Source organism: Cheilinus undulatus, linkage group 4, assembly GCF_018320785.1.
Source record: "Cheilinus undulatus linkage group 4, ASM1832078v1, whole genome shotgun sequence".
NCBI lineage: Eukaryota > Metazoa > Chordata > Actinopteri > Labriformes > Labridae > Cheilinus > Cheilinus undulatus.
Genome location: NC_054868.1, coordinates 6608161 through 6629629, shown reverse-complemented (window position 1 = coordinate 6629629; position 21469 = coordinate 6608161). Strand labels below are relative to the sequence as shown.

At 39.2% G+C, this 21469-nt stretch overlaps 1 protein-coding gene across 4 annotated transcripts; it reads left to right on the top strand.

Moving 5' to 3' along the window:
* Nucleotides 1-1376: 1376 nt before the first annotated feature.
* On the top strand, nt 1377-19686 carry LOC121508904. Of its 4 annotated transcripts, none has more exons than XR_005991832.1 (6): nt 1377-1608; nt 3981-4283; nt 10064-10357; nt 10509-10611; nt 12770-12834; nt 19355-19430. XR_005991832.1 is itself a non-coding variant. In XM_041786039.1 (6 exons), the coding sequence occupies exons 1-6, from the start codon at nt 1572-1574 to the stop codon at nt 19496-19498; spliced, it is 942 nt and encodes a 313-aa protein (XP_041641973.1). In that variant the 5' UTR covers nt 1377-1571; the 3' UTR covers nt 19499-19686. The 4 variants fall into 4 exon arrangements, 3 of the variants coding, with proteins under 3 accessions (XP_041641973.1, XP_041641975.1, XP_041641974.1); XM_041786039.1 differs by having other exon boundaries at nt 10509-10607; nt 19355-19686; XM_041786041.1 differs by lacking the exon at nt 12770-12834 and having other exon boundaries at nt 10509-10607; nt 19355-19487.
* The last annotated feature ends 1783 nt before the right edge of the window (nt 19687-21469 follow it).

The window sequence follows — 21469 nt, the reverse complement described above, 5'->3', positions numbered from 1 at the left end:
CTAAGATGGAAGAACTCGTAGAGCTCAAACTTACATCGCAAAATAGTGCCAAACATGGATGGTTTCTGGGTGAAAACTCAAAAACTTAAAAAGTGTTCAAAATAAAATTACACGGAATAACTGTGCTTGTGTCCCGTTTGAAGGGCATTGTCACTAGAATCACAGGAGGCTAAAGGCACTTCTATCACCAAGTACCCTATACAACAAAACTCCAAAAATACCCTTTAACTCACATATTTCAGTGGCAATATCATAACTAGATACAGATTACACTTTACGACTGTTGCTACATTTTTCATCTCATTTTGTGGACAGTACATTTAAGATTCTTACATGATCACATTAGTCCAATTACTGGAAAAATCAGGAACATTTGACATTTGTTTTTCTGTTTTTTATGAGTCAAACTGAATGATAATAGTAATAACTTTATTTGTATAGCACTTTTAAAAACATGGGTTTACAAAGTGCTTTGACATGTGAAGAAGCAAGCAGAAGAACAAAGCAGTAAGTGAGTGAAAAGTAAGTGAGTTCTACTATTTTTTGTTCCTGTTGGTGCACTGAAAAAAGTGTCTATGTTATTATAGATGTAAAAACATGATCATGTTAAATTCAGTTTGTTTATTTAAAAAAGTGAAAATTAAGCATTTGGAAACTATCGTGCAAAAAATGTGTGAAAAACTGTAAGGTGAGCTTGCATTCCCTCCCTGCAGGCCTGCCCCAGCCTGTACGCAGACTATGCATGGTGCGTAGGGCCTCATCACCCTGGGGGGCCTCAGCGTTTTTTCTTCTCTCTCTACACATCAGTCTGGTGTTTGCATGATAAGTATGATCTAGGTAAGCATATACAAACATTAACTTTACCTGGCTGTAAATAAAACTTAAAGATATCTATATTTGGAGATCAGTGCCATCTGTGATCAACTAAGTGTCTGCTCGCTCTCCCTCTCTCTCTCGTTCTCTCTCTCCTGATATTTGCAGCACAGAAACTCTCATCGTTTCATAATCATTACCGTTTTTCTGCAACCTCTCTTGTCAAACATTAACTTCTACCATTGTTTAGTTTGTAAATTTATGTTAAAACGCCATAAAGATCCCGCTTTGGTTCTAATCAGGAAATAATTGATGTTGTGGAACTTCCTCGCACAGATCAGCTGTTTTAAAATCAGATCGTGGGTGAAAAAAAAACAACTGGCTGCTGATGATAACACTGGTGCAGAAAACAGTGAGGAGGAGAAAGGAGCAAAATGGATGAGCTGCTGTGTGTGTGGGAGGGAGATGGTTGCAGGGCTGTGTTTTGGGGGGGCAAGATCCTCTGGTTTACGCTAATTTAATTTTTAGGAGAAGAACCCAATATAACAGATAGGCCCCTCCTCCCTGTAACCACTGGAGAGAGAGGCAGACAGAGAGAGAGCCTTTTTTCCTCCACACAGACTGAGCTGTTGTTCTGGACTTTCTGTGAGTTCTAGTGGCACATTAATTTCTGATTTTTAAGCATATCTTCTTGAAGAACCGGGACCAGGACCAGAGGATTTGTGCTGTGTTGTGATGCCTGCCATTTTATAACTGTGATGGAGCTGCAGATGAGAATCATCACCTCTTTTCTTTGTAAGTTCTTTCTGTGCATATCTCTTAGCTGATGGTGTTTAGAGTAGAAGTTCTACTTAAAAGATCAGTCAATTTTATTGTGCATAGCAGTGAGAGATAAAGTTGACTGACTAACAGAAGCTCTCAGTTAAATAGAGCTGCTCGATGCTTTTTTTGTTGAGGGAGTTGACAGTTCTTCTCTCGCTTGTATCTATTTTACAGCTTTCAGGTCTTCAGGACTTTTGTTTCTTTATTTAAGCTTTAGTGTGTCTTTTTTATTATTTTCTAATTATCGTTTTTGTATTAATCTCTTCTTGTTTTTATTCTTATTGGTTTTATCTCCTTTTTTTTTAACATCTTTTGTTGTCAGGGTTTTTGGGGTGGTTCTCATGCTTCGTTCTTACGCTCCTATACTTCTAAGCACTTTATAAACCCTCGTTTCTAGAGTGCTTCACAAATAAAGTTAAATTTACATTAAACCTATCTCAAATACGGTTCACAGTTAAAGGAGCCATTACAAATGCACAGGTAACTTATGCCATACAAACTAAGCAGCTCCTTATGAACACAGAGCACTGGCTTTGTTACTGAGAGCTGATACTGTGCTTGGATTTTCTACTCCTCTTTAGCCCAGAGGACTGTGTCTGCTTCTCCCAAACAGAAAGTCAACCTCAGACCTCAGTACAGATTTCTACATCGCCTCAGTCTTAACCTCCAACCCCGTGCAGATGGCATCATTTCAGGGTCATGTTAATGAAAAGTCTCCTGGTTTTTTATGTCAACTTGTAACATAATAAAAACATAACATAATAAAAAAAAAAGTAAAATATTTAAACCAATGCATTACCAAAACTTAAATCGATTTAAAATGTATCAATGAAAATACCAACATACCTGGAATACAAAGTGCAGAAATACAGATTTTAGATGCCCAACAGTCCAGAACTATCTATTTAGTCCTGTTTTAGTCTCCATGAGAAAAAAATGAGCTTTTTTGTCTCTGCAATTTGTTTTTGTTTTTTTTTTTTATTGGTCCGTGAGGCTTTTTTTGTGAGACTTCATCTGATGAAAAAAATATTAGAGGAGTGTAGGAGATTGTTAACAAAGTTTTGAGATAAAAATGTTACAAATAGTGCTCCTCCATCAGTTAAGTTCAGCGTATGTGTGAAGATGACTTTATTTTATTTGACTTTTTTTAAACTGCCCAAACGACGTGCGCACACTGCTGCTCTCTTCATACAAACAGCGCTGCTACTCTACTTCCTACAATTTCTCTTTGCAAATGCCTGATCTTATATCAGTATTATGTAGTTGTACATTTCATCCATAACACAATTAATGATTTGAAATTTGTTGCTCAACATTCAGGTGAGGCTGTACAAGGAGGGCTGTTGTGGATGCGTAATGATCCAAAATTTACAGAGTGCAGAATAAAAATAACAGAATCACCTGCATTAAGACTTTTAAAAGTAACAGGAGAGATTCATATTTAACATCAGATGTCTCCCTTTCTCATACGTTAGCAGGAGGGAAACCTGACTTTCTGCCTGATGAGCTGCAGACAGGTGTTGAGGAGTGGACAGGCCAGGGGCACATAGTTTTGTTAGAGGCCTGAAAAAGTGTATTTGCAATATGTGACCTTTTAGCACATGTTGTCAGTTGAAACATGCAAGAAATTTCACCTGGAGAATGCAATATGAATAACATTGCATTTTTATATGGACTTCAGAAAAAAAAAACTGTTTACATTGTAGAAGCCATGCAGCACACTTATATTTTCCTTCAGAAATATCTGTAAATTCTTGTACAGTACAGACTCTACTGAAAATGCACTACACCAAACACTGATGTCAGGATAATTTAAAAAATATCAGAGGTCCACAGGTAATACTAATCCTGTGCAAATAGTACTTTAATCTCGTCTTCCTCATGACAGCACCAGGCATCAGCTAACATTTTTATTCATAGTTTTGGTTGACAAAGTTAACACTGGTTTCAGACTAAGTATAACATGATCAATATCAGAGTCTGAAATCAGTTTTCACCTGAGGGATTAATAAAGTGTGTCTTCTTTTTCTTTTAATATTTTCCTGTTCCATCTCTGAACCCATCCCCCTCCTTACATCAGATATACTCAGCCTCTCTGCTTGATCTTTTTTATACTCAGCCATGTTATTATGTGTAAAAGGTTAGACTCTATAACTGTGAATGTTTTCTGTGTTTTGATTTATGTTAACTCACAGATTTTGCAGCTCTTTATTGGATGTTTGTATCCCCTTTGTAATTGACAGTATCAGGCAGAAAGATAACCAACCAACACATTTTAAAGGCTGTCATTAATAGTACTGAACTCCAGTGATTAAGTCTGTTGTATTTGTGTCTGTATGTTCCAGTGATGGTCTCATCTGCAGCTGAGGAGGTGACGAGTGAACTGAAAGGTGTTGAAGGAGGATCTGTCACTTTTCCTGATCCTGTGATGGAGACTGGATTTTTTAGTTATGAAAGAACGACAGTTGCTATTGTGAAGGACAGGAAATTTGAAATATTTGGGGAAGCTTATGAGGACAGAATTTTCTGGAACAACCAAACTGGACTCTTCACAATCAGAGGACTGAGGAGGACTGACTCTGGTGTTTATACTGTTGACTCTAAAAAAGGAACTGTTTTCACTAGATCTCATAAACTCACAGTGTACGGTAAGTAACACTTTATTTTAACAGGGGTCAGTCAGTTTAAAGATGGTGAATATTTATGCAGTCACTATTTTATTTTAGTTGACATTACTTTGTAGAGATCTGTTTTCACTTTGACATTAAAGACGTTTCTTTGTCATTCTTTTTTGTCAAAAAAGCCAACTTATGTCGGCCATGATTGATTTATAAAATCAATAAAAGTGTAAAACATCCAAGGGGGTGAAAACTTTCATAGGCACTCTATTTCAAACTTTTGTCTTTATCCTTGCACTGAAACTTGAAAAATAGGAGGATCAGTTACCTGCAGTGGCAGACTCAGAATGTTTGAGGAGTCAAAAATGTTAAAAAGAGCACCTGCTCTATCCAGTTGTACACAAAAGTTGTAGTATATTTGTCATGAAATATCCAGGGCTAGTTTAAATGTTTATATGCCTTCCAGGCCACCTTACATTTACTGATTTAAAAAGAAACAGCAGGTTTCATCCACTGAGAGGAAACACAGAAGATTATTTAAAAACATGTCCACTGGGAGATCACCATGGAAGTCATTTTGTTACATTTTTTTCACTGAAAGGACACTAAAAACTGAGCTTTTTAAAGTTTAGTCAACTAGGAGAGAACTTTTCTGTTATAGAGACAATGGGGTATCTTGATACAACAGAACATTTGGCATTGGTCAAGTTACACCAGTCATTGCCTCAGCTTTAGTGTGACACCACCATTGACTTCTGCATCTCCAAGGAGAACTACAACGCAATAAGATGATAAACTCTAACTGTAACTCATGGTAACTGAATGATGGCCAAACAAACCAAGTCAACAGAGCACATGAATGCAGAGAAGAGGGAAGGTGAGAGAGGAAGTTATTTTTGAGGACTGATAAGAAATCAGCAAGCATGTGTCAGGGGTTATTTGGGGAAGTCCAAGTTTGAGAAGAGGGAACAGACGATGACACACAGTGAACTATATCTAATAACAGCACTAATAATTCTGGTTTAAGAAGAAGTTAATCTTATTCCCTAATCACACATTTTTATCCAGTGACCTCTGGTAATTTGTAATAATCATGCAGGATGTCTGCATTGTTAATCCATTGATATTGTGAATTGAGCATGTGGACTAAAACTATAAAGAGTAGAAATGACTAAAATGTGACTACAACTCAAAGGCATCGAATCTAAAGACTTTAGGACTAAAATTAAAAATAGCTAGCAAAATTAACTCTGGTTCAAGACAAAAATAACAAGTATCAACCTTTTCTTGTGTTTTGGCTGTTCCTTCACATGATGACAGTGTTTGGGATGCAGTTGTGACATTAAAGTGTTCTCAGTCTTCAGCTATTTATTTAAGAACAAACTGAACCAGTTATAGTCTAGGAGTTTATGTTTAACTAGCAGATAGAGGTTGTACCTGGAGGGGTGAGTTCTAACTGATTTTCAGATATGACTATCACTATCACTAATAAACAAAAACTTCAACAGTTAACGGTGGAGGGGTCAAAGAGGTGCCAAACTGTGTGTGTGCTGGGGGGTTTTCAGTTAATTTCCAGTGGCAGATGGCACCCATTCATGTTAGGATTACACACACTCTGCAAACATTTATTCCGTGCCACTTATGTGTACAAAGACCCAGGTGGGAGGTTAAGTTTTGGTTTAAATAGAATTTTGTAAGAAATAATGTTGCTTTGTGTTCAATTCAAACTGCTTTATTGGTTTGAAAGTTAATCACTTTTATTGCCAAAACAATTCACAATGAAAAAGATTCACAGATTCAAACATGTCAGACTGTTTGTTGGGAGGATCTGAATGGTTGTCCCTCAGGCTCTGACAGGATCTGATATTTTTAGCAGCATCTATGTAGATGATTCTTTGTTCGCCTAACATGTATGTCATTTTAGTTTTATCCTGTAGTGAATCAAAGTGATGAACCCTTTGTTTGATTTGATTCTTAATTCTTTTCTGATATTTTCATATTGTAGCGTTCTCTATCTTAATCAGCCACGAGACGTCTTACCATTTGTGAGGCTTTATTTTCTAGCTTTACACAGGCTGCTGTGGGCCGCAGCCAATGCCAATACAAAAAATCTACAGCTTGAACCTCCAACTCTTGCATGCAGCCGAAAACTCTCATCCACAGAGGCACACACAAACGAGAGATGCTCACATACACCGAATACAAGCACCTCCTCTGCGCGCACTCTCAACCAATCACAAGCCTGAATCTCATAACAGACAGGTATACGGTTTCTCACGAACACTGCCGAACAGTGTGTGTTCACTGACATCATGGAAAACTCAGTAAAAGCCATAACAGAATGTGTTTCATCAAAAGAGCAACTTAACAACAACTGCTGCTGCAGTGCAGCAGGAAGTGTGTTTCTGTTTCTCCCTGGTTCTGTGTACACAGCTGACGCAGTCTCTAGGTAGCCAGGTATGTGTGTGTCTACCTGTCTCTATGTTCACACAGTGATCACAGAGTCTGTACATGTCTTCCTCAGCTCTCATCAGTCACTGTGCTTAAATAGTCTGCTACAGTCTACTGTCTGTTTAGATCCCAACAACACTTGAGTTTACTCTGACTCTTTGTTGTGCTTGTCCAATAGTTAATGTAATCTTCTTTTTTCCTCTCTGTGAGCTGATGGTGTCAGGGCTGTTCTGACGCCTGGTACTCAGTGTTAATTTCATCAACTAAAAGTATTCGTCGACAGCCTTTTTTTTTCATGACAAAAACTACACAGCAAATTCCCAGAGTGAAAAAAATGGGAGTTAAACCAAAAAAGAGTGAAAGAGTTAGATTTTCAGAGTACATTCACACACTTAGACTCCAGCTAGTGTTCAGTGATGCTACTGCGCAGTGTTAAAAAAAGTATTTCATTCACACGGTGTTGAGAGTAGTGAATCAACTCTGTTCCTGAGTTCATTCCCAACAGCTTTGTTGCCACACCTACACAGCCACTTCAGATCTGGGGAGCAGAGTTTTCCCATCATGCATTGTGTGTTATATATATTTTAAATGTTTTTAGATGTATTTATATATGGTTAGATGTGTTTAGATGTTGCATGTTTTACAGTTATCACTGCTGTGTTTCATTTGTTCATGTTTCTGGTGGATTATTGTTGGTGTTGATGTAAGACACATCTGCACCATGAGTGACACTGTCCATTGAGTTATATACTTGCCACATGTGGGGAAGATTTGCCCATTGAGAGGGGTGTGGAGCTTTACGTGATCTTCCTCCATCCTGATAGGAGCATTGCAGCTTAGCCATAGTAACCAGTGAAAATTGGCAGGGTTTAGTGGCATGATAGTGCTTCATCTGGAGGTGTTTAAAGTGGTCTGAAATATAACATCTGTGCAAGAAAATATGTAACACTGTGAAGTATTAACTACAAACACTGAGAAAGAGTTCAACTCTTAACTAAAAATGGGAGTTCATTTTACTCTTAGTGAGAGTAATATTTTAACTTCCTGAAAGAGTTTATTTTAACTCCTGATAAGAGTTAAAATCAACTCCAAGAAAAGAGTTACTTCAACTCAGCGCTAGAGTTTATTAAGTGGTCTCACATGTACCCTCAGATTGAGTTGATTTTAACCCACACAGAGTTTATTCCAGTGACCTGAATTTGCTGTGTAGACTAAGACTGACAAAAATAGATCTGTGATCAACAACTGACAAAAACTAAGTTAAGTTTTTGTCATGATGACTAAAACTAGACTGAGATGTTATGTAGTTGTCATTGAGCATTTAAAATCGATGACATTTCTCCACTGTTGGTAAATTTGTCAAAAAACAATGGACAGGGACACCAGGTTTGGAAGGGTGCATAGAACACACTACCGTGACTTGGTACCAGATTTAGGCATAAGAATACATGCTTCGACTAAAGTAAAGGCTAATATATGAGGACTTTTTATGGACTAAAACTAGACTCAAATGGTTTGAGTATATTTAAGTAAAAGGATAGAAATGACTAAAATGTGACAAAAACTAATATGCATTTCATTTAAAGACTAAAGCTAAGACTAAAATTAAAAATAACTGCCAAAATTAGCACTGCTTGTACTGTAAGGTGAGCTGAGCCAGGTTTATGGCTGAAATGGATGCTAAAAAGCCAGTTTAATCAGAACTTGACAACATCACTTTGTGAAAAGAAGAACAAAGAACTGCAGTGAGTTGTTTTCTTATCAAAAACGACAAATGTTGTGTACTGACATGTCTACAGTCGCCATGGTTTGCGTTATGCAGTTCTCTATGGAGTTTATTCCTCGGTAGATGCCCACGCGGACCTCGGTAGCTGCAACGACATCACATGTTCGGTTGCTCTGATTGGCCCGTTAAGATGTGACAGACAGAATGTTCATCAAATCACCCTCCAAGTTTTTTTTATAAGGGTCTGCCCTTTCCCAAACACTGTATATCAAAGGTTTCCCAGATGGATGTGTGAAACCCATCCATCTGGCATGTCAGGTTAGAATTCAGCATCATCACTGCCACATTTAAAGTCAATACAAGACTTTAAATTTCAGCATTTTTTACCATTTTCCATCATATAAGTTTAGTGTTCTTGCTCCTCTGCTGTTCAACACCTACAGGCCATAGAGCTGCAGTAGATCCACCAGACCAGTGCTGGTTCTGCTTATCACTAGCTCCGTTTACATGGACACTTCTAATCAGGTGAAACCCTCAACCTGATTAGAAATGCTGCATGTAAACACCTAAATCAACCTGATCAAGCCCCATCCGATTAAAAATCAAATCGGTTGCAGAGGGGTGGTCTACACCTTTTCCTGACCCGATCAGAGGGAAAATTCTTCCATGTAAACACTCTCACCCGACACGTTCTTTCCGCACATGCTCTTCATCTTGACGTAACTGCATGGTGACGTATTGTCGGGAGCCGTTCTCGCCAGCAGAAATGGGGCACTAGACTCAAACGCCGGTAGTGGAGAAGCCAAGACTCAGGGGATGTTGGAGCAGCGGGACTATATACCACTGGAAACCAATAGCAACCATAAATCATGTGACCTGTGTGTCTAGTGGTGACCGTTGACGCGGTGGCCACTATTCCGATTAAAAGCGAGCACATATAAACACCCGATCGGATAGATCACACACAATGTAAACACTTGACCCAAAACATTTAATCAGGTTGATTTCAATCAGATTGGAATGAAAGTGCCCATGTAAACGTGACTACTGATCGCTTAGTCAGCTTTCTCTGCAAAAGAAGGTTGAATCCTGAGCTGTTATTTCTGCCTGATCTCTCGAAACTCATTACAAACTTCTCTACTTCAAAGAAAGCCACTATACCCTGGTTAGTTCAGCAACAAAGCTGCACTCAACTCTGATTTTCTCCAACACTGTCAAATTTAAATGTGTTTGTACTGTTATGTGTTGTACTCAGTTCACATTTTTCCCTTCTTATTTATGGTTTGAACCTTTTATTCTCATGAAAGCCCTTCTAGGAACTGGTCTTGTATATTACCATTCACTATAAACATTATGCTAAGTGCATTGGGGGTCTGTTTACAGTTTGTCTACATATTTTGTATTTGTCCCTCACATATAAACCACAGGTTTGATTTTACCATCTACAGGAAAAAGTGATGCATTGCTGTCACAAAATGAACACAAATTCTACTGTTATCGTTGGTAAAACCCAACAGAATGGGCCTATACAAGTTAGTTCCTACCAAAGGACCTTTATGAACTTTCTGGAAAACATCTGATCATGATTTCAGTTCAGTTTTCTCACTCTGACTTTTCATTATTTCTTCTCCAGAGCCTGTGGCAGCTCCTGAAGTGAAAGCTGTGAACGTGAGCAAAGATAACTGCACCTTAATATGTTCAGTGAAGAAAGCTGAGGCGATGACTCTGCTGTGGTACAAAGAAGGGAAAATACTGAAGCAGAGCAGCCTGGCTCTTTCTCTGCCTCTCATTGTACAGGACTTCACTTCAGCTTATTCATGTGTGGCAGCCAATCCTGCAGAGAAGAAAACGTTTGATGTCAATGCTACATCCGTATGCAGTTCATCAAATAATGTAGAACCCCCATCTGACACTCGTACAAAAAATTGTAAGATTGAATGAAATCCCTACATCCAGAATTTCCCCTCTGGGGATCAATATAGTATTATCGTATCTTGTCTTATCTTATAAATGAACTGCTGTCACAAACTGCTTTTGCTGTTTTGTATTATTTGACCCTGTGTTTGCTTTTTTCACAGTAATCGCAATCCCCATTGTCTTGGCGGTGATTGCTGTGCTTGCCTTGTTCATCGGTTGGAAGTATTTCATCAAAAACAAGAAGACCAATGAGACACAAGGCAGGTACATGTTTTTTTTTTCTCAACTTGAATACAAACAGGGATTAAATGTATAAATTTATCCATGTGTTGCAATATATTTGGCTTACTTTTCAGAACTTAAGGCCTGTAAACTGAGTTCAAGTTTTTTAAAATTCCTTTTTTTTTATTCCTTTTTTGGATCCATAACCTGACTAGAAACATAATTTTTTTCTACTCATCGCAAACACAACATGGTCTCATACTGTGAGGTAAAAAAGTAGTGATGATATTTTGTGGTTTCTCACACCTTTGAAATAGGAATCACTGGTTCTAACCACTCCTGGCAGAACTCTTTATGTATGTAGGTTATTTGCACAAGCTTGTGCGTCACAGCGCTGACATGTTATAGAGAAAGAGCCCAACTTCTTGGTTCAGTCTTCTGTGTTGCGTGGTTTTGAGTTAAAGTTCTCGTCTGATATATTCTATGATTTAAAACTACAGAATTGGAACAACACCGTCTTTTAAGGGAAGTTTCAGAGCAAGAGAGAGAGAGAGAAAGGGAGCTGCAGCTGCTGCTGTATGGCATAATCAAATAACATTAGAGGACAATAAGTGTTTTGCATTCTTTCTTCTATGCATGTGGCTGTTTATCACTAAAACCAAAAAGGGTTCATTAATGAGTAGGCTGCAAAAATAGTAGTTATTCAGTCATCACATGACCCTAAAATTATACAAAGTATAGAGTTTAAACAAAGTCAACAGTCCTGTATTGAGCAGTGACTGAAAAGAGGAGGATCAAAATGCTTGTTACTTTATTCTTCGAATGAATCTACCAGCATCCAGAAAAGCGGAGAAACAATGAGGTAAAAAAAAAAGTATCACACCTTTACAAACCATTTTCTTGAAAACCAAAATGAGTTTAACTACAATAATACAATCATACCTCCTTTTATACATTTTTTAAGACCTTATCGTGCAATAAACATACAAACAGTGATGCATGATAGTATCAGCACATCGGTATCAGCAGATGTTAGCTTAGATCCTTAAATTATCTTATAGGCAGATGTGAAAATCTCTGCCAATATTAACAACTGATATTCTAATATGGACAAAAGTATTTAACCACCTGAACATTACATCAAAACAGCCATAAGTATTCAGAGCTTGGGTCATTCCAGTACTTCAGAGAAGATAAACACAGCCAGAGAGGAATTTTACTCTGAGGGAAACAGAGCCTCCTTGTTTATTAGGCTGAACAGTCAAATCATTAGGATGGAATTTCCTGCCTTTTAGTGTTTTCCTGTAAATCTCTTCAACTGTGGGAGTCACAGCTTCAGCTCATGGCTTTGGTATGGGAGATCAGAACACACTCCTTCATATAAATCCACTGTATGATCACAGAAATAGAGCCGTGACTTTAACAAGAGTGGATGATGAAGATAAAATAACCACTGAGAAATAGATTATGTATACAGAGCTGAAATTCCTTTTGTTTTAAATCCAATCTTCTAATACTGATGCCTGATCCACTCCAAAAGTATAGGAACAGTAATTCCAACAGTGGTTCCAATATTGACCATGGTCAGTACAACAATGGTTGTACTGACCATGGCAAATGTTTGTGAAATGGCTCCGACTGATTTTCCATCTTCTCTCAGCTTCAAAATCACTTGTTTCTCACCCATAGACAGCTCTCTGGTTTTCATGTTGTCTACACCTCTAACTATAAATGCAGTCTCCAAAGGGAAAACTCAAATCTGAAACTGAGCATAGACACTCAGCAGTATTTACTGTGTGAATAATCAATGTAATAGGACACCTGGGCAACAAAACACACCTGTTAGTCACATGTTCCAATACTTTTGCTCACATGAGAAATGGCTGGGTTCAAACAAAAGGTGCATATCAGATCCAGATGTAAATACCTGGAAATAAAAGCTGAAATGTTGATCTCTTGTCCCATATTCATCTTTTGATGTCAAACCCAAATGTTTTCAGTCTACAGCAAAAACTGAAGATATTGGTTTCACCTCTTCCAATACTTTTGGAGGGGAGTACATGTGTCCTTACTCTCCAGCAGTTTTTGTTCATCTTATAACAAAAGCATTGTCACTGTGGTTTGAAATTTCATTAAAAAATAGGTTTGACTAAAATGTTTGATTTAAAAACTTACCTTGCATCACTTTGTGTCCCTGCAGGCCCTATGAATAGGGATTCGGTGATTTACACAGACGTTCAAATAAATGAAGACCGACGCAATCAGGTTGGTATACAAAGACAGGAAACACAACAGTCTGCACATATGATGTCCTTAAAAAGGGCGTATGAATTAAATATTTGGGGATCTGGAATCGCTTGTGACCAACATATCTGAAATTAACCAACCTAGTCCTTTGTTTGTGGTCACTGGAAACACTCATTGATTGATTGTGATCCCCTTTTCAACCTTGTGGTGTTAAAACACACCCTGGGTAATGATTAATGGTAATATGTTACTGTTTCTAAGCAATGAGGAGACAGGCAAGCTTTTAAACTGAGAACCCCACAAAGTAAATGTTCGAGTGGACATTTCAGATAGTGAGACGCCAAGCATAATTTAACGGTCTGGACCCCAGCTGTTATCAGCGAGAAGCAGGGTACACCCTAGACTGGTCTAGGCAAGGCTGATGTATAGAAACAGACAATCAGGCATTCTCAAACAACCAGTTAATCTAGCAAGCATGTCTCAGGAGGTGGGAGGAAGCTGGAGCACCTGAAGAGAACATGCAAACTCTGCATAGAGTCTAAATAAACATTAGAAAATACCTTAGAAAATAGCAAGAATAGATGAAGCTAGTTTAAAAAAAAATAAAAGTCACAACTCACAACTCCCATGCTGAGTTAAAAGAAGAGGGATACGAATCAGTTTGGAGATGCAACTTAAAAGTTGCTCATTCCTCAGTTTGGGAGCCATCGTAGAAAATCATCAACCACCTCAGGTTTTTAATCTGGCTTTTGGAACAAGAAGGAGTTGATCGGCAGATCTCCACAGATTTTTTAAAAGGTCAAAAACGTACTGGGGTGCTGTATGATTTAAAAATGAACAGGAAGACAGTGGAAGAAGGCAAGAATAGTGGTAATGTACATGTTTTCAAATACCTGTTAAAAGCAGTGACATTTTGGACTAACTGCAAACGTGCAAGGGAAGCAATTCTATATGAGGTGTACTGCACTAGTCCAAATGTGTTGAAATAATCTTTAATAAAAGCCTCAGATGATAAAACTGGATTTAATGCTAGAATCAATCTGTTGATTCGACACTGTGGGCTAAACATAGGGGTAGCAGGGGGCCAGGTCCACAAGAGGGGGTCACAGATTCCACTGCAGCTGAAAACTTCAGTTTTACTGTCATTAAAATTCAAATAGCTCAGGGACATCCAGGCTTTTAGACAATCTAACAGATCATTGATTGTGTTGCCATCATTTCTTTTAAAGGCAGGTATATTTGAATATCATCTGCGTAAAGGTGGTGAAATATTCAAGTTTTTTGTTTTGTTTTGTTTTGTTTTGTTTTGTTTTGTTTTGTTTTGTTTTGTTTTAATCAAGCCCAGAGGGTAGAGGTGAAGAGAGAAGAAAATTGGTCCTAGGACAGAACCCTGGATCTACAGAACTGTTCCATTTTAGGGAAGTACCCTCTAATCCAGTGGTTCTTATCTTACCTAGCGTTGGAACCCATCATCATGTCCTTAATGAGAAATCATGACCCAAATTTCTTCAATTAAACACCATAATCAAATGTTTTAATCAGTATTGGGCAAGTTTGGACTTGAAATGGAACTTAAACTGTGACAGAACAAAGAGATGGAGGCATGTCCAGAGACCCCTGAAAATGGCTTTACAACCCACTTTTGGTTTCCAACCCACCAGCTGAGAACCAATGCTATAAGCCAACATGGTTTTCATGCTGAGCAATGAGAGATGTGTGATCAACTGGGTCAAAAACAGTTGTTAAATCTTTAAGCATTAAAAGAGCTGACACCCCTGTCTAGAGGACATAAACTAACAAAATGTTACAAAGAGTTGAATTTATGTCATACATGAAAACAGCTCTCCTATTGGCTGAATGAATGGAGCTTTCCCATTGCCTGGCTCCTATTGGCTGTTTTAAAACAACACTCTAAAAAGTCTACTATTGTGGCTTCACCACTTTGACTTTTGGCCAAACCAACTCGAGCTGATTTACTTTTCCATCACCGCCAGGCTATGTGGAGCCACACCCAAAATGGTTTGCATGCCCCACCTCCAAGCCTGCCGCAGTGATGTCACAGAAGTTCATCAACAGGAGGGGACGCCTCTTTGACATGTTTAAGTAGAAACCACTGCACCAACCTTTGAAATATCTGCCAGATTACCAGTGGAAGAAGAAACTTTGATGTAGAGACATAGGCCAACTCTCGAACACAGCAATGCTTGCCGAAGCGCAGCTACTTAACATCATTGGCTCAAAAACAGCGTCATCAGCTCTAGACGCGCCTTCAGACAGGTAGCTTGGTTATGGTGGAAAAGCAAATCTCCTGCCACACCGGGCTGTTGAGTCAAACCAAGTGGAGCCAAGCCGCTCAATGTAGTGGAAAAGCCCCGTATAGAGACAGAAACTTTGTGAGGAAAAACATCAAAATGTGTTTCAATATTATAATTTGTCCCATATTTATGACCCGTACAGCAGCCAGTCAGTAAGAAGAGCTCCAAATGTTTAGCTTTACTTTGGCAATCTGTGATGAAGGCTTTACATGTGTGTGTATTTGTAGGTAATGTTGCGCTTTGCCATTTGTAGCATGCTATAATAACCTTTCAGATATGTCTATGGCACTAGCTTCTTTGCTGAATTTTGCATCATAATATCCCTTACAAAGTCGTTCAGCCTGAGGTTATACATTTGCTTATTTTTGTCGTCATGCCCAAACCAGTCTTTAATTCAAATGAGTCTTCCTGCATTCACATGTGCAAGCAAGAGGCAGGTAAAGCATGCAAAATTTTTTACAAGAGTCAGGCAAGGACACAAAGCCAGAGCTAATGCAGAGCTCTGCTAATGCAGAAAACAAGGCGTGAGCAAAGCAGACACTGTCAAGGAGTGGGAGGGAATGTCCCATTAATCATATAAGCAACACTAATGCATGTAATAAGAAACAGATTTGCAGTGATTTAAGGGGGAGGGGCAGGATGTGAAATAGAGACAGGAAAGCCTGTGGCCAGAAAAAGCATAGCAGAGGCAGGAAACATACTGATTCTGCTGGGAATGAAATTAACGTCAGTGAGATAGCCTGACCATCAAAACGGAAAACACACCCAGAACATTTACGGGCATTATTGCTCTCCTTAGTGTTTCATTTTCCATGTAATCCAAGCTCTCTTTTACAGTAACAGCTTAAAGAACAGCAGTTATTTATCTCAGCAGTTATGTATTTTAAAAAGTGGCCTGTTTTTTGTATAAAGGTTCTTTGCAGATGACATCATGCAGCAGCCTTGGGGGGCAAGAAGTGGTTTCTGCATAGAAAAATGCTACCAAATGTGCCATGTTTGGTTCAGTACAGTTTTTTCACGGTTTAGCTCATTAAGATCTGATCTTACCCATGTTTCCTCAGCTGAAGTACGTCTCACTGGCTTCCATTCTCACGTGTGATGGGAAACTGTGTCTATTAGAGATCAAGACCTTTTAGCTCAGTTTAAGAGAGCTTAGTTTTGGCTCCCAGACAGCTCTATATCTGGGAAAAGTTTGGCTTTTTAAATGTGGATTAAATTATGACAAAGGAGGGAGGAAACTGGCACTCAAACATAAAAGAGTTGTTTCATAGCACAGACTCGTTCGTGAACACCTCATCCCTTCGGTCGTTTATCCCACGATTTATTCAGTTAATAGTGTTTCAGTTAAAAACATAGTTGTGACAGAATGAAGATTTTTTTATGTTAAAGGGGCTTGGCTAGCCTCCCAGCTCAGTACGAGACTCCTGCTTCCCTTCATCTGGCCAGATGATGCTAGACTCCCGGAGGTCTGAAGGACAGGTTAATCATTTAAACTGTGGTAAAACTTAATGTTTGTAAAGTGTTGGAATAGTATTCAATGAATGTAGAAATGTTCTGATGATAACTGAAGTGTAAAGGTCCAATTAGAGCTGTTAAGTACAAATTTTACCCCGTTCCTATTCACTACTCATGGAGGTCCCCCACTTTCTGACCATCAACGAGCATTCTGGGTCATTCTGGATTGCAATCAACATACGCAAGCATAAGCAACAGTTTTGAATGATTTTTCATCTTATAATCCTCTGAATGCAACAACTAGACAACCTGGCCTGACCATGAGTCCACACACCTACTGTTTGTAGTAAAAACTGCTCAATTTGCAGGAAAACAAAAATGGAGGACAATCAAACTCCTCAGATTGTGATCCTGGCATGTAAAGGTCTTTTCACACTGAGTTCATTTTTTGGATCCATGATCATGACTGTTTTTATTTTTGTATTCATTGTGAAAATCCCCAGTAAAAGGCAGTATAAATGTCTTGTATAAACTTGAAATGGTTGATATCCACATAATAAATTGGTATATTACAGAGTTTCAAGTGAAGTTTCTGTGTGAGGGAGAGAGAAGGAAAGGAAGCTGCAGCCGCCGCTCTGTAGAGTCAATTTCTGTTTTAAAGGCGAAGACGGATGTGGAAAAATGCACACACAAAAAATGAAGAAGTACTGAAAAAAAGACTGACGTGCAAAAATTTCAGTTAATGTGAAAACATAATTAACATAACAAGAGATTATAATTCTCTTTTTGACATGTTGGATGTAGAAAAGTACTATTGCCCACCCTGAATTTCCATATACAGCGTGCGCGCCATGCACCGAAGTGTCGCGAGTTTGCCCCATAGACTGTAGAAAGAATTGGACAAACCCTGTGTGACGTCAGTTGTTTGCTTACAATAGGCGGAGTAAAACGGCTTTTGAAGCCAATCTGTGGATGTTTCCATATTGAAATCGTGGTCTCAACCGAACTTTGGATCAACCTAACAGCCTGCCCACTAAGCGCAACTTCCTGTCAGCCTGCTAGCTAGCATTCCAGTTCACAGGAACGGAGCCTCTGCCTGCCGAGCTATCTGTCAATCAAATGAGATGCGCCAATCACCGTGAAGTGAGGTTTATCTTTAATATAATCCAAATGATCTTGGTCCAAAAAAATTCACCCCCCCATACAGTGGGAGCACAATAAGACACTAGCTAATGAGACACGTTTGGTGTTTTGAACCAGGCTGTAAACCTGTTTAATTTGTGAGAGACGGAACTTCCGGTGTTCCTGCAGCCAGCCTCAAGTGGACAGTCGTGGTATAGCAATTTTTTGCACTTCTGCATTGGCTTTTTTTTTAGGACCGGAGGTTGCTGCTTGGTTTCCTCCGGCCGAAAGGTGAGCGACCTCGCCCACTGGAAGCGAGTCTAGAGCGTTGCACCGCGGCGCACAAGCCCTGATCAGCAGGAAGAGATCTCGGGAGAACTGTGGGTTCACGCAGCAATAGCATGTCAACAGCGGAGTATTTTACCTTTGGGGTTAATTTATCATCCTTTCCAGTACAAGTCCATGATATTATTGCTTCCTCCATTGAGTGAGTACATTACGAAGTTAAAAGGTTAATGTATGCTTAAGGGTCTGTGGTTTTATGCAAAATTCTTTGGCTAAATATCCCCAAAAGTGAACTTCTCCTCTTTTCCGCCATTGTAGCTCTGTGACCCACTGACCTCTTGGTGACCCTTTGTTCTCACTGCAGGATGAGACATAATGTTGATATATAATGATGATTTACGATCAGGAGTCCATGCGTTGTGTTATGTTTTAAAAGAACCGGATGTTCTACGCTTGTGACTTCCATGGTTGGTGCTTTCTGAACGACAGTGAATTTACGAGGTTTGGCAGCAGCCGACGCTGAAATAGACCTGCAGCGTATCTGAAAGGAAGCAGAGTGAGGTGCCGCTCCAGGCACGCGCCACTGCCGGTCTGGAGCGCCGGCTATGGAAATGCTCTGATAGACTAGAGAGGGAGCGAAGTGCTCCACAGTACGATTCGACGGCATTCGCAGCACGCATGCTGTGTATGGAATTGGGGCATTTACAGCTGCAGAAACACATTTTCAAAAACAGGGAAAGAATATTGATGGAATCCTGGCTGAGAAGAAGGTAAAGCTGTGTTTGTTTGTAACATCCAGCTGGTAGCGTTTCCTCTTTAGCTGACTCTCATTGGCTTTTGAGGGTATTGTGTCAAAAGCAGTTCTGCCTGGAATTTCAAATATCAAGTCTGTTTGATATTTATGATCATGGATCAGAGAGGCTCAGAGTGAAGTGAGAGTAGTAAAATATTCCTGTTGACACCAAAATTTTGAGGATTATTTGGAGCCCCAAACAGGGTCATTCCCTGGCTAAAGCTGGCCACATATTAGACAGTTTTAATACGTCATCCTCCAAACAGAAGGTTGTGGATTCGACCCCAGCTCCTGCAGTCACATGTTGACTTAATCCCCATTTTCTGGTTGGTGGCGTTTTAAAGGGTATGGATGTGTATGAATGAAGAGAAAGGGTGTGAATGGGAAGGAAATAAATACGGCTGAGTAGACAGTATAGTTACGCAGAATTGTATCAGACATGTTTGATATTTATTGGCAAGCTTCGAATCGAGACATGCTCCCAACACATTAGGAGGGTCTGGCCCAAATTTGGGCTTAAAATGCTACATTTCTCACCATCTGTTTTTTTTGTTTTGTTTTCTTCCAGGCAAGAAACACACCAGACTCATCAGGACCGAGTGATCGATCCAACCTAACAACTGTTTACGACAAGCTTCAGGTGCATCGCATCTCTAACGCAGAGACTGATGATCATGTTTATGATCAAGCTATTAGCTTTGCACGCGCATGAGCATCTTAATGATCCCAGAGACAGAGGAGAATGTCAAAGTGTTTATACCGAGCAGCTATTTCTTGCAGAGGTATTTATACCGCCTGTGCTACCTTCTTGTTCTAGTTTGTTCACTGTTTATTTGTGTGGTCCTACATTTCACTATTTTTTTTATTGTGCTTTAAATTAAATTTTTTTCATTAAATGAATCACGTATCTCAAAGTTTCTTAAATTTCAGAGGGTCATCAAGCTCCATGTTCTTGTCGCTGCTGTGTCACAGTTTGGTTTCAGTACTTCTTGCACAAACAACTTCCCTCTCTCTGATTAGAAGACCCAGGCAAAACACTTTTGGGTCGTGACCCATCAGTTGAGGACCACTGTTCCACATGAGCAAACATATAGTTTCACATATAACTCATGGTAATAAATTAAGCAGCATAGACTGAATGATGATGTGGCTGATGAGGGACAGTAGGGAGGGGGAGGGGGTAGTTTAGTTACTCTCTGAACCAGGTTTGACATTCTGTAGTCTCTGTAGAGTGATTTAAAGTGTATTTCGGGCTCGCTGGTAGACAGAAGGCTGTGCTATTAACCATCAGGCCAAAGTTTAGGAATCCTGAAAAATGAAGCCATGAAATGTGCTCAGGGATGCTGAAGGGGTGTCGGGAGGAGAAAGACGATCCTCTCTGAGGACCCTGAGTGGAGGACTCATTGTCTGCTCTACTGAACCTGTCAGCTCTGTGTCTCTGCAACCGAAGCCTTAACTCCATTTATGTCATGTCAGGCAGATAGTTCAGTGATTTATAAAAGTGTGACTTTCATTTTCTCAACCTGCATGTAAACATATCAGACCAACTAATATTTCATTTTCTGAGAGTGTAATGTGAACTCATGTCCTTCTAGTCAATGTGACACGTCTGACTTGTTACACTGTTGCTGAGTACACCCTATTTTCTCATGTTGCTCCTTCAAAATAAAAGTCTGCCATGAAAATGAGAGGCAGAAGCTTTAATTGTGACAAATTTAGCAGAAATAGTGGCTAGAGTGCCCTCAAATCCTCCAATATCTTGTGAACTTACCTAACCAGTATATCTGGGGGTTTTTTATTCCCACATGATCTGTAACTGAACTTTATCTGTCATATGCAAATATGCACTCCCTCTCCCTGTTATTTTCCATGTGTCAGTTTGCTTTATAACACACTGTAGGACAGGTGAAAGATAAGGCTCTGTAAAAAAAAAAAAAAAAAAGGTTCTCTGTAAGTAGAAAGAGGAAGAGAAGGACAGGTGACAAAAGATCACTTTGTTCAGTGGTAAAAAAGCCACTTCAGTTTTCCCACGGCCTCTCTTTGAACTGGTGCTTCACGCTTATTCACTTCTTTTGTCACACGTAACTTTAAATTTTGTTTTCACACATAATTTTATTAGAACATGTATTCCAAAATGCTCCTAATGTTTAAATCCTGCACAGTTTCACATGAAATAGAGCAGTAAACCAAGGGTAAATGCATACATCTGATATCTTATATAGGTAGCAGTGCACTCACTGTAATCATCTTTATTCTTGCAGACAAAAAATGCCTTTGCTGTGAATCTTGAGTAGAAATGTCAAAGTGTACAAGTGTTTGAGCTCCAAGGAAACAAAAAAAAAAAAAAATGAAAAAGCAATTTGGCACCCCCTGGTGTCTGCATCAGAGCCCAAGCATGGTGAGGATTTTTCTAAACTAGAGTCACTAACTCGGAAAACAGAGTAGAAATGTATATACTCACAAGAACATTTCTGGTAATCCATCACATCAGACTTGATTGACTTGAACGGCGCCACAGCGCGATCGTTGTTACTGATAGCTATCAGTGTCAATACACACATAGAAGACCTGGTGTGCAGGTCTGACTGGTGTTGGATTAGGTGGTGATTGTCAGGGCAGATGTCCCAGTCTGATGTTTATCTTAAATTACATTTAATATGAAATAATGCCTTGCTCTCCTATT